Source organism: Cydia pomonella, chromosome 10 (genome assembly GCF_033807575.1).
Source record: "Cydia pomonella isolate Wapato2018A chromosome 10, ilCydPomo1, whole genome shotgun sequence".
Lineage (NCBI taxonomy): Eukaryota > Metazoa > Arthropoda > Insecta > Lepidoptera > Tortricidae > Cydia > Cydia pomonella.
The window spans coordinates 8,829,274-8,842,119 of NC_084712.1; the positions used below are offsets into that span (position 1 = coordinate 8,829,274).

Below are 12,846 nucleotides of genomic sequence, written 5' to 3' on the forward strand. Positions count from 1 at the left end.
TTTTGCCACATGTGCGTGACGCAGTAACATTAAAATTGAACTGATTTCTATTACATTCTGAAAATGATTTCTGCTTTTACGTGTGCTACTACGAGTAAATGAGCTGTAAAGCGAAAGCGTAAATTTGCTAACAGTACTTCACTCATGCATTATTCACATTATCCTGTTTTCAAACTTTTGGGAAAACCTTTTTTACGCCTCGTTTTAGTAACCTACATCAACAATTCAATGTATAAAATGTATTACAGCAGTTCCACTTTATTGTATATTTTTCGATTAATCTTTCACTAAGTAATGTTGTAATAGGGTTGTTTCCATCTACAAATCTTAGGGCAGAATTGTATCCCAATAAATTCTTTTGGATTATAAGAACATGTTAAACTACTTTTAAAAGTTGAATTTTAGGGCAACTTTTAGTTAATATAGAACGTAATACGAGCGTTTCAAAAAATTGGAAACAACCCTATTGTATACAGCATATAAGTTGCTATCATATTTAAAGGGAAAACTTTATCACAACTTAGCTCCAGTTGACGCTTAAAATGACATATCTTCATAATGGAACATCAATCAATAATCCTAATAGACACTATATAATAGTTGTTTGCTTTACAAGGGGGCAAAGTTGTTGTTTAACCGCTCGTGCTAATATTTTGGTTCGAGAAGTGGAATCTTGAGCGTTCCGAGGGTTTCAAGGCACGAGGGTTAAACAAACTTCGCCTCCGAGTGAAACACAACATTTTTCACCACACCAACGCGAGGAAAACAAATAACTATGAAATACCAAAAAAATAGACCAAATCAAATCCAAATGAACGTCATTAAATATTTATCATTGAAAATCATCATTTGAAAGTCAATTCTACCAGCTAACATAAGGAAATGACTCAAAATTTGCATATGATTACTTTGCCCCACATGTGGATAAAACGCAACTTTCTCATTACTTTTTGAACAATCAAGAGGGCCTTTGCCAGTTGGTGTGGTGAAAATTACTTTGCCACTCTCTTGGATAAAATGCAACGTTCTCATTAGTTTTTGATGAAAAAAGAGGGCCTTTACGAGCTTGTGTGGTTATTAAATAATAAATCATAGACTAATATATAAAATAAGCGTTTTCCCTTGAAAGTATAAAAAATAAAATTTACTTTTAATAAAAAAAACGCTTTCTGATCCCGTTGAGTGGTAAATCTGTTTTTTTTACCGCTATGTTGACGCCAAACTTTTAATTGCTCACGGCCCTGCGCGTGAAGCCATCCAGTTAATAAATCCAAAAGAAAAACTTCCTGTTTAGCGTCATCGTATCATGGAGTTTCAAGCAAAAAATCGCTTGCCATTTTTCGTTAGTGTGACCGCGCTGCAATACGGTGTGCACATGTGTAATGGTAATAACAAAAGAAATTACTTAATTCGTATACTACGTACTATAATGAAATCTATGGTATGATTTGAATTAGGAAAAGAAACAAATAAGCTAACCAATGCTTTAAGTTAATGCTAAGCTTATATCAAAATATAAATATAGCTATTGGGTTGTCAACTGCGATTAGTTTAGTGTTCATAATCAAACATAATTATATTTATCTATATGACGAACACCACGGCAGTTTTTAAAGATGATAAAACAATATTGGCAACAGGAAGAGGGATGATTAATACTCATGTACCAAGTAGGTAATGACAAATCAGTTTTATCATTGTTTATTTTTGTAGATTAGTTAATATACCTGACGGCGCATCAAGAGAATTGGCTTGATGACGCTAGTGTCGTCTGTTTGATTTCTGAACGAAACGTTAGAACTGTCAAAGTGACGTAACACCGAGCGCTGGGGTGGCGGCCATGCTGATTGAGACGGACAGTTGTGATTTGAAGGTCGCCATGTTGCGCTCGCGCCTCACGTGCTACGGTGGAACGCCATATTAATTGTAATCGTAATTAATCTAATCAAATACTGTGTTACAAGTGTAATTTAATACTGAAGTTGATTATACGTTGAAAAGCTATTCGGAACAACATTTATTTCGACGAACCTGGTCTCCTCGCCCGAATACCCACCAATAATGGATTCCGTGAATAAAGGTGTACGGAACGATCACAATTATGCGTCTTTATCAGAAGTGGGATGCCGAGGGCCTGATATTCAGGGGACCAATAACGTAACCGTCGACCCCCCAAGGACGGACAACGGAAGTGCAAATTTTTTTGGCAACATGGAAACACTTTTATCTCGCCTACTCGCGGCAACACAGAATACACCTTCAGTCCATGCTCAGGCAAAGTTTGTCAAGTTTGACCCAGACGAAACCGACGCAGACATACAAGGTTGGTGCAACGTGACCGAATTCGTAGTTAATAGCCGTAATCTGGCCGGGCCTGAGCTACTGCTAGCTCTTACACATGCTCTAAAGGGACGCGCCGCTAAATGCCTCACCTCACTAAAGGTTGATGACTTAACATGGCCCCGTATAAAAGAAACATTGCTTGCTAGATTTAACCGTCAGATGCTAATGCAGGACTATTTTGATGATATCCTTAAGTTTCAAATAGGAAGCAAGGAATCCGCTACGGAAGCAGCTGTGCGTCTATGGAATCTTATTGAACGTGTTCCAAAGGTGGATATGAATGAAGAAGTCGTCACAGGATTTGCTATTTCGGTTCTGTCGCAGAAAGACCCTTTAATCCGCAGAGAATTGAACTCGCACGTGATTTCAACAAGAGCCCAGCTTTGCAGAATCCTGGGCGGTATATCACTCAAGAGACGCCACGATGACCATGAAACCAACGAAGTGGACTCAAAGAAGACTCGTTCAAATAGCGCGATGGACACGCGCTTTTCTGGCACCTGTCACTTTTGTGGAAATCGAGGACATAAAATTGAAGACTGCCGCAAGCGCCGCGATTCCATAAAACCAAAGGAGGCCACAAAGATACCAGACAAAGAAAAAGAGAAGATCTGCTTCACCTGTGGAAAGCCGGGACACATCAGCACCACTTGCCCCGACGGAAAGAAGAAATCAGCGAGTGAGACGATTGCACGCAAGGAGGTTCACATCTGCGAGCGGCGGTCAGCCAGAGGTACCCTGTCGACATCGTCTGGTGAGGTTATTTCATTCCTTTTTGATACAGGTGCTGCCTGCTCATTGATCAAATGTAGTTTTAAAGATAGGCTGACCGGCACAAAGCATAATGACCCCTTCTGTCTAGTAGGAATAGGAGATAATATTAGCTGTACTGAACAAATCATGAGCACGGTGGTAGTTCAAGATATCACCCTACCCCTTCTATTTCATGTCGTGCCAGACCATGTGATGCCGGAACCAATTATAATAGGCAGAGATGTATTAGCACTGGGTATTTATGCCGAAATCGATAGTGATTGCCTTAGGTTCTCTATCCGTAAAGAAGCAAATCTGTGTAGTAGTACACGAGTCTTTGATCTAGGCGAGATCGATACGGATCTAGTAGGCGCGGAAAAAGAAGCGTTATTAGACATCTTGAAAAAGTATAGCGAATACTTCATTGAAGGTATCCCTACACGTCGCGTAAAAACAGGCTGTTTAAAAATTGACCCGATTGATCCACATAAAACCGTCCAACGTAGGCCGTATAGGCTATCCGTCGCGGAAAAAGACATCGTCAAAGGCAAAGTAGAAGAACTATTAAATGCTGGTGTTATCCGCGAAAGCTCTTCTCCGTTCGCGAGTCCTATCCTGTTGGTGAAAAAGAAGGACGGTTCTGACAGGATGTGCGTCGATTATAGGGAGCTTAATGGGAATACACGACCGGAGCACTATCCTCTGCCGAGGATTGACGATCAAATAGATCGCCTTACTGGTGCCTATTACTTTTCCTCACTAGATATGGCATCTGGCTATCACCAGATACTAGTAGAGCCTGACTCGGTAGAACGTACTGCTTTCGTGACCCCGGAAGGTCAATATGAGTACTTGACAATGCCGTTCGGGTTACGAAATGCTGCGTCTGTCTACCAGCGTTGCATTAACAAAGCATTGAAATCTCTTAAAGATAATGTAGCGCTTGCATATATGGACGATGTGCTTTGCTTTTCACCAGATGTTACCGAGGGCTTACGTCGTTTGGATGCTGTTTTAGGAGCGCTCTCTGAAGCCGGCTTCTCCTTCAACATTAAGAAATGTAAATTTATGAAAACTGAAGTCCAGTATCTTGGGTATGCAATAAAAGCTGGCGAGGTAAAACCTAACCCGCGAAAAATACAAGCGCTCGTTGACGCGCCAGCTCCAGCTACAGCTACACAAGTCCGACAATTCTTGGGGTTAGCGTCTTATTTTAGGAGGTTCATTCCCGGGTTTGCTACCCTCGTCAGTCCGCTCTATCCGCTCACAAAGTTAAAGGGGCGTATTACTTGGACCGACCGTCACAAAGAGGTCCATAGTAAAATCGTGAAAATATTAACTTCCGAACCGGTTCTGACTATATTCAATCCCGATGTTCCGATAGAACTCCATACAGACGCGAGCTCGGAAGGCTATGGGGGTATCTTAATTCAGAGGGAAAATAATGTACCACATGTTGTTGCTTATTTCAGTCGTCGCACCACCGAGGTGGAATCTAGATATCATTCGTATGAACTGGAAACATTGGCGGTGGTGCGCGCTATCGAGAACTTCCGACACTACCTTTATGGACAGCATTTTACGGTTTTCACCGACTGCAATTCCCTAAAAGCCTCTAAAGCCAAGGTTGACTTATCTCCTCGAGTCCACCGTTGGTGGGCGTACCTACAGGCCTATGACTTTGATGTCGTGTACAAAGAAGGTCGTAATATGGAGCACGCTGACTACTTGTCCCGAAACCCTCTCCCTGCTTCACCGACGACGGCTAATGACACTTGCGAGTTTAATAAGAGTGGAAACACTCGCTGCAAAGCGGTTAACTTTGTCGAACTTCATGATAGCTGGCTTCAAGTAGAACAGAAACGTGACCCCGAAATTCAGGACCTAATAAGTAAGCATATAAATAATCAGCTTCCAGAAGGCTTAGCTCATACTTACGACGTACGTGATGGAATCCTCTACAGGAAGGTTGAACGTAATAAGATGAGTTCTTGGTTGCCTATTGTCCCACGATCACTTATTTGGACTCTTATTAATCATGTTCACTGTGAAATCAAACATTTAGGATATGACAAAACTCTAGACAAGATTTATGAGCAGTACTGGTTTCCACAAATGGCAAAAAATGTCCGCAAGTTCGTCGATTCGTGTATAGTGTGCAAGGCCTCCAAAGGACCATCAGGAGCTCAACAAGTAAGAATGCACCCCATCCCTAAGATATCGGTACCCTGGCACACTATACACATCGATCTCACGGGCAAACTGAGTGGCAAAAGCGATCGAAAAGAATACGCGTCAGTCATTATCGATGGTTTTACAAAATACGTTTTACTCGAGTATACTCAGTCCCTAGATGCGGCGTGTGCCGTGAGAGCCTTGCGGAAGGCTGTCTCATTATTTGGAGCACCGAAAAGAGTCATAGCTGATCAGGGGCGGTGCTACATTAGTTCGAGTTTTAAAGAATTTTGCAACGAGCACAACATTGAACTGCACCTGATAGCGACCGGCTCTTCTCGAGCTAATGGTCAGGTTGAGCGTATCATGCGCACCTTAAAAAGTCTCCTTACCATTATAGAAAACGATTCCAATAAGGTGTGGCGAGAAGAGCTTGACAACGTGCAATTAGCACTGAACAGTACACGTTCAAGAACAACAGGATATACCCCAACTGAACTTATGTTTGGCATAAGCACCCAATCACTAGGCCTTTCTAAAACCTGTCCCAATATAAAGCCTCCCCAACGCGCTAACTTAAACGAAATTCGAGATGAAGCCGCGCGTAGTATCCAAAAAGCAGCCCTAGCTGATGTCAAACGTTTTAATCGTGGTAGGGCTCAAGTAAAAGCCTTTTCGAAAGGAGATTACGTCTTTATAAAGTGTAGTGAGCGAAATCAAACTAAGTTATCCAGAAAATTTCGCGGACCCTTTGTTATCACGAAAGTACTAGAAAACGACAGATATGAGTTGAGGGCTATCACTGGTAGTAATCGTGTCTACAAATATTCGCACGAAAATCTGCGTTTAGTGCCGAAGGGTTTTGAGGGTTTGGTTGAAATTGCTAATAATTTAATAGACAATGAGGAGGCCGAGACGGCGATTAATAGGGAACAAGTAGACCATGACGATAGCGACAGTGATACACTCTCGGTGTTTAGTGATAGCACCATGACTGCTGGCTCAAACACCCTCTCTGATTCAGATAACGAAGATCGATTAGTCATCTTTAACAAGGAAGAGCGCGCAAATAAAAGTAAGTCCAATAAAATTGAGTAGTCTTTATTAGGATCTTGTACATAACTTATATTCTGTATTCAGGTTAGTCAGTAGTAAGCTGCCGAATATGGGCCATTGGTGTTGGTACTGGCAGAAAAGGCCGTGTATGCCTGTGCCACAATCTTGTCAGTGTTGGTAATGGCCGGTCGAAGAGGCTTTAGATGCCTGGTCCGCGTCACGAGTGTGTTTTCAAGGCTGGTCGGAAGGGCTGCAAACGCCCGGTCCATGCTTCATGATGATGGTGGCTAGTCGAAGGGGCCTAGCATGCCCGGTCTACGCCGCAGGTTAGGGTAGGCTGTTCGAAGGGGCCCAGTACGCCCGGTTCACGCCATGTGTTGATGTGTGTCAGTCGAAAGGGCCTGAGAATGCCCGGGCTACTAAGTAAGTAAGAGTAGGTTGGTCGAAAGGGCCGTGAGCGCCCGGTCCACACCTAAGAGCTTAAGTCGGTTCTGAGATGATCATAAATTTGTGTAAGCAGGCTTACCACGCCTGAGTTTGACATTAGCGACTTATGAACCACGCATTCGTCTTATCAGTCAGGAGTGGTCGAGCGAACAGATGTTGAAGCTTTACTCTTTTTTTGCAGATGCTCCATTGGGTGACTAATCGCACGAGGGCGTACGACGGTCAGGGTTGGCCGTGACGGCGCATCAAGAGAATTGGCTTGATGACGCTAGTGTCGTCTGTTTGATTTCTGAACGAAACGTTAGAACTGTCAAAGTGACGTAACACCGAGCGCTGGGGTGGCGGCCATGCTGATTGAGACGGACAGTTGTGATTTGAAGGTCGCCATGTTGCGCTCGCGCCTCACGTGCTACGGTGGAACGCCATATTAATTGTAATCGTAATTAATCTAATCAAATACTGTGTTACAAGTGTAATTTAATACTGAAGTTGATTATACGTTGAAAAGCTATTCGGAACAACATTTATTTCGACGAACCTGGTCTCCTCGCCCGAATACCCACCAATAATGGATTCCGTGAATAAAGGTGTACGGAACGATCACAATTATGCGTCTTTATACCTATTATTGTCCATTTCCATTTACCAGTTTTATGTAATTTTGGAGTAAATAATATAAATATTTGGTGTTGATGTAAGAAGAGTCGGACAAGCTTACTCTGCACGGACTGCGATGACAAAGTGCGACTCTGTCATAATAAACTTCATACTTAATTATTTATATGAAGCTTTGACGTTCAATGGCATATCCACAATTGTTTTTATAGTTCGTACCGACTTAACTTAAACGGACTCTATTTCCATAGTATAATTTGTTCTATATTTCTTTAATTCAAATTAGTTACACACCATTACAGAATTACTGGCACTGCGAACTTACAAAACATATAAAAATACAATGTTACGAAAAAACACACATAATAACAAAATACACTTTAAGCATTCGATTTGGGCGATATAAGATTATTATACTTGGTTCCATTACGATACAATTGTGCAAAATTACCTTTTCGCACGTGTATTGTACAACGTTTTACAGTACATATGGTCCTTTAAATTTTCGACATACGCACGTATAGTGCTAGTTACCGTACTATGGCTGTAAATTAGCGCCATATGTACTGTAAAAAGTATTTCTGTTCCTATTTAAAAATCATCTTCAGCCATTAAGCTGTCCGGTTTCTTCTCGCAGATGAAGGGGCATGGGCGATCACACCAAACGTCGTCGAGCTGGCCATTGTTGAACATGGCTCCGCAAAACTGAGAGCTGGAGTTGTCCGGCTGACCCCCTGCCCACTTGTCGTAGCCCGCTTCTTTTAGTGTTTGTCCTAGAAAATTAAACAGCATTAGTAAAGAGACTGAGCACGAAATGGTAACCGCTAACAAACAATTTAAGTAGCAGAGGGTAAGCAGCTATCAGAATGTTTCAAGCCGACTATTAGCCAAAATATGGAACTTGTTGTCACGCCGTAGTAAAAGTTTATGATGTACGGTACGGTACATATCTTCAGCAACACAGCAAAGGGAGACGGCGTTCATACTATTTCCCCTCTGCCAAAGCATTGGCACAACTGTGCCTATGGCGGTGCATGTTGTGACTCGCCCGTACACAAAAAGAGATCGAGGTGTGCAAGATTTGTCTTTGACGTGTGTCATTTTCTATGTATTTGTGTTGGCATTACAGATTGGATTTTGTATGTAGTGAGTGAGAAGTGCGACTGAATGCACGTTTCCCCCTGCAAAAAATGGCAGAATGATTTGTTCGGTAAGATATCGCTTAGGCTCCTCCCTTCTGACTGATATTTTATTCTCAGTCATTGAATTGTCATTTGACTGACAATAAAAGTAGACATTACTAACCATGAATGGTCATCCACATCCCGTGTTCTTCCCAATCTGTATGTCCTATGTGAACCACGTGCTTGATAAAGTTGCCAGGCAGGCTGCCGGGCGGGTACTGCGCATAGATTTCTCTGAGGACCTGAACATGGTTAAATACATATAAATACAAACAAAGAAAGGAACTCTAATTAGATGATGATAATGTGGGAGTGGTGACAATACTAGGGACCTAAAAGCACCTGAAGTACAAAATATTTTTTTTTGACAAACCTGATAATAACAGTTTTGAATGAATCACGGCTAGTTTCACTAGACTTATATTGACCGGAATATACTGCGTCGAAATACCGGGAGTTCAAAAACAATACCACGGTAATCACGGTCAATATCCCGGTCGATATAAGTCTAGTGAAACCTGTAAATTTTCTAAGTGATAGGAATCTTTCTTTTTGGTAGACAGGAACTATTCTGTTTTCTGGACCCTTATAAATATTTTTTATGAGATCTCACCTGAGCCTCGGTCTCGCTGTTAATAATGGCGAGATGGCCACCTTCACCAGAGCATGCTGAGAATGCGCGCGGCCACGTTTGAGGCTCTGCATGAAACTTGTAGCAGCTGCCTGTACGGGTGTCCAATGCGTAACCTGTGAATATGAGTTTGTCACAATTTTTGCCTTCACTGGACGCATAGTGACTGTAGCCCATTATGAAAGATTACTTTCTTATTTATTTAAAGTGTGAATGTAAAATTTTACATTCGATAGTGCCCTACAACAGTCCATTATAAAGATGTCCATAAAATTATAAAAATTGTCAAATCAGTGCTACAATTGTATATCATTATGACAGAAAACTACAAACCGGATCGAATAACAGACCGGACTTGAAATAAAAATGAATAAACGGTATTGCCAAACTTTCAGAATGTCCATTGTTAAAATCGCAGACAGATTAAGGAAGCTCCTGACTTCATTAGTTAAATCTTTTTGTCGAAAATAAATTTGTTTTGTGAAGTTAAGAAGTTGAAGAATTACAATGTAAATCCTATTAAAAATATATTATAAGGTATACTAGAGTGATCTGTTCTAATCTAATCTGATTGATCTAATCTAAATCTGATCTGATCTAAGTACAAGTTATCTCAACCAACTTGCAAGATTGTTAATAGAGGTGCCAGCAGCGTGTCATATTTTAGGTATTAGCATGTCGAGTACTAGAACGTTTACCTAAGATGAATTAAATAGATTGTAACCAAGAAGTTAAGATTGAATTGTAACTTACAAAGATAAGTTAGGTACGTCTGTAAAATCTTGTAAGTCGTAACTTGTAAGAGAGTAAAAGTGAATGAACCTACAACATTATGGTAAACTCACTGTTATCGACGGTCCCACAGTTGTTAACCGCCGTGTTGGGCAGCTTCTTCTTGTAGCAAACGTATGGGAAGACGTCGGAGCAGTTGACATCAGCCATGGTGCCGTTGGGCAGCATGAGGAGACAGTCTTCATTGTTATCCGCGTTGTCTGGCTCATCGGGTGCCCAGTTGATTGGGATTCGATTCAATGGGGTACCTAAGAATATAATAATCGATCAAGACAGTTAAAGATAATAATGAAATAGCTCATAAGTCCTCGTGTCTGAACAAAGCATTGAAAAATATAAGTAAGATTACCGTCAATTGAATTGTAATCTCCTTTAGAGTACGTAGCATGTATTCCAGTAAAAATTCCACAATTTACTGCTTGGTTGTTCAAACATATGCTCTGCATGGCATGCCGGAGGTTTTCCGTTTCTGGTGAGGCTAGCTCGGCACCTGATGACAAAATTTGATATGATTTGTTTGTGGAGTGTGATCCGACTGAACGTCTAGCGACCTTCACCAAGGAGGAGTTTTGGCCGAAGGGTGTCAAGTTTCAGCGGTCTCCCTGACTCTACGGGATTGCGTTTTACATCGAATACTGAGAATTATAGTGTTTAATTTTAAAATATATATTTTTTAAATATGTATGCTAGTTTTAAGGTATGTATCTATGGGCTACTAGTTGCCTGAAATAAAGATTATCATTTCATTTCAAAATACGAGTACAGTAGACATGAGCTACTCGCGATTCTTTTGCCTTATGTTCTTGTGACGTTTGCTTCGTTTTAGATATTAACTAACGCAGTGAGGTGATGTCTTAAAAAGAGAGGTCTGAAGGGAAGGTAGTCCTTACTTTACGCGACTTGTATGATTTGTTTCAGAAATAGGATCGGTAAGTGCCCAACGAAGCGTCGATCTTATCCGTGGATAAGCCGAGCTATATTGGAGGCTAAGACGCTGAAAGTATGTCAAGCCCGTGATAATTGGATGCCGCGAACGCCACGATCCGGGTAAAATAGATGGATTAAATTTTTGTATTATATTTTTTAATTTGACCATCGCGATAAAACGGTGTCGACGACAAGTTTTAACAAAAAGAAGAGAGAAAAATAAATGCAAGCTTTTAACGCTGACTGTACTTTTCTGACATCTATTAGGTACTCATCGCAACAATTCTAACACACAACATCCTACCACCAAAACACCAAAATTAGTTTGCATCGTTTTATCACAAAGTTCGAGTTCCCATGGCCATCTCCTGTCTACAGCAGATCAGCTCATGGCAAGTTAAATAAAAGCTTGTAATAATAATAATAACTGCAAAGTAAGTCCGATGTTATAAAGAAAAATACTACCATATTTTATTATTGTTTGATTTAAACGAATGGTGTAGATAAAATGAACATATTTGAGTATACTACCAACCAGTGTTGGCCGAAAGTTAATTAGAATTAAAAAACCATTACAAATTGAACCGTAAACTGTAATAGTTCGTTACGGTTTAGGGTTTAATTTGTAATGGTTAATATTCAATATTTTTAATTCTAATTAACTTTCGGCCAACACTGTTACCAACATATGCAAACTATAAAGAACGAAAAAAAAATGCATGCTGTAAGTTTTTCAACGGTGTTTAGACTGTTAAGTCTAGGGAAAATTCAGATTGTGGAGCGTACCTTCTCTAAAGCATCTTAGTCTGGCATCCCGCCATGTTGCCGGTATTTGGTGTAACTTCATCCAGCCTTCTGCCTCCTGGTAGTAGTCGTAGTCAAACCGGAATAATTTGCCATCTGTCAAAGTATCAGAGTCCTTTATGTGTATGCGACCTACTCCCTCCCCCTCCTCCCATATAGGTTACCCATTAACATAACTACTACTGGTAAAACGTTCTCTAATAGCTACAAGATATATTGTCCAATTTTCACATTGGATCTCACATTTCGTCATTTCAGCTAATCACCCAAATCAGTACAAAATTCCATGAACATAGTGTACGATAATCGACGTTTAAAGGTTTTCATTATTAATTTGATAAATTGCGCCTCATGTGTTTTTATCATTTTACTGCATACATTTCAAACTTCACTTACACTTCATATATTTTATAAAAAATAAAATACTTACGCGCTACAACTACTACGGATAAACAAAAAGCTATGGAAATCACACTAAATATAATCATTTCTTCGAGTACACTTTTTATTTGTTATTTTAATGAACTAAATGTTATGTTATTCGTAAAGTTAATTCTAGGTTTATTTATTACGATCTTTGCTAGCCGGCACATACGCAGTTAGTGAAATATTGACTGTTATCTTTGTTCATTTAACAGGATGCTGCTTATCCTCGTCTCTTTATTGTTTCAGCAATATATTGACTTAAATACCTACCTATGTGCAAATTTAAATAAATATATATTGGGCAATCGTATACAAATCGACCTAGCCCCACAGGGCCCACAGTAAGGTCCATATGTCTTGTGTTGTGGGTACTAGATACGACAATATGTTACCGTAATACTAGTTTTAAGTGAAAACGCGTTTTCCCTTGTTAATGCTAGTGTTCCGTATCGCCTTGGTGAAAATGCGTTTTCACTTAAAACTAGTTTTGGCAAAGTGTCTTGGGGAAAACTAGTTTTAAAACTGTGAATTATCAGACAAATCTAGTTTTCACAGTGCTTTGCTCAAAACTAATTTTCGGTACTAATAATTCACCATTAGATTCAGTTAAAGCTAGTTTTAACTAGTGAAAACGCGTTTCCACTGAGGCGACACGTAAAAAAAACTAGTATTAACTAGGGAAAACGCGTTTCC

The 12,846-nt window shown here is 40.3% G+C and overlaps 1 protein-coding gene across 1 annotated transcript; it reads right to left on the reverse strand.

Annotated features, from left to right (window-relative positions):
* Positions 1 to 1,666: 1,666 nt before the first annotated feature.
* LOC133522018 (C-type mannose receptor 2-like) lies at positions 1,667 to 12,657 on the reverse strand. The gene is made up of 8 exons (XM_061857191.1): positions 12,158 to 12,657; positions 11,710 to 11,823; positions 10,346 to 10,486; positions 10,050 to 10,244; positions 9,187 to 9,320; positions 8,695 to 8,815; positions 7,397 to 8,162; positions 1,667 to 1,727 (listed from the first exon to the last, which is right to left on the reverse strand). Exons 1-7 carry the CDS (start codon positions 12,213 to 12,215, stop codon positions 7,981 to 7,983), a joined length of 945 nt encoding a protein of 314 aa, XP_061713175.1. The 5' UTR covers positions 12,216 to 12,657; the 3' UTR covers positions 1,667 to 1,727; positions 7,397 to 7,980.
* Between the last annotated feature and the right edge of the window lie 189 nt (positions 12,658 to 12,846).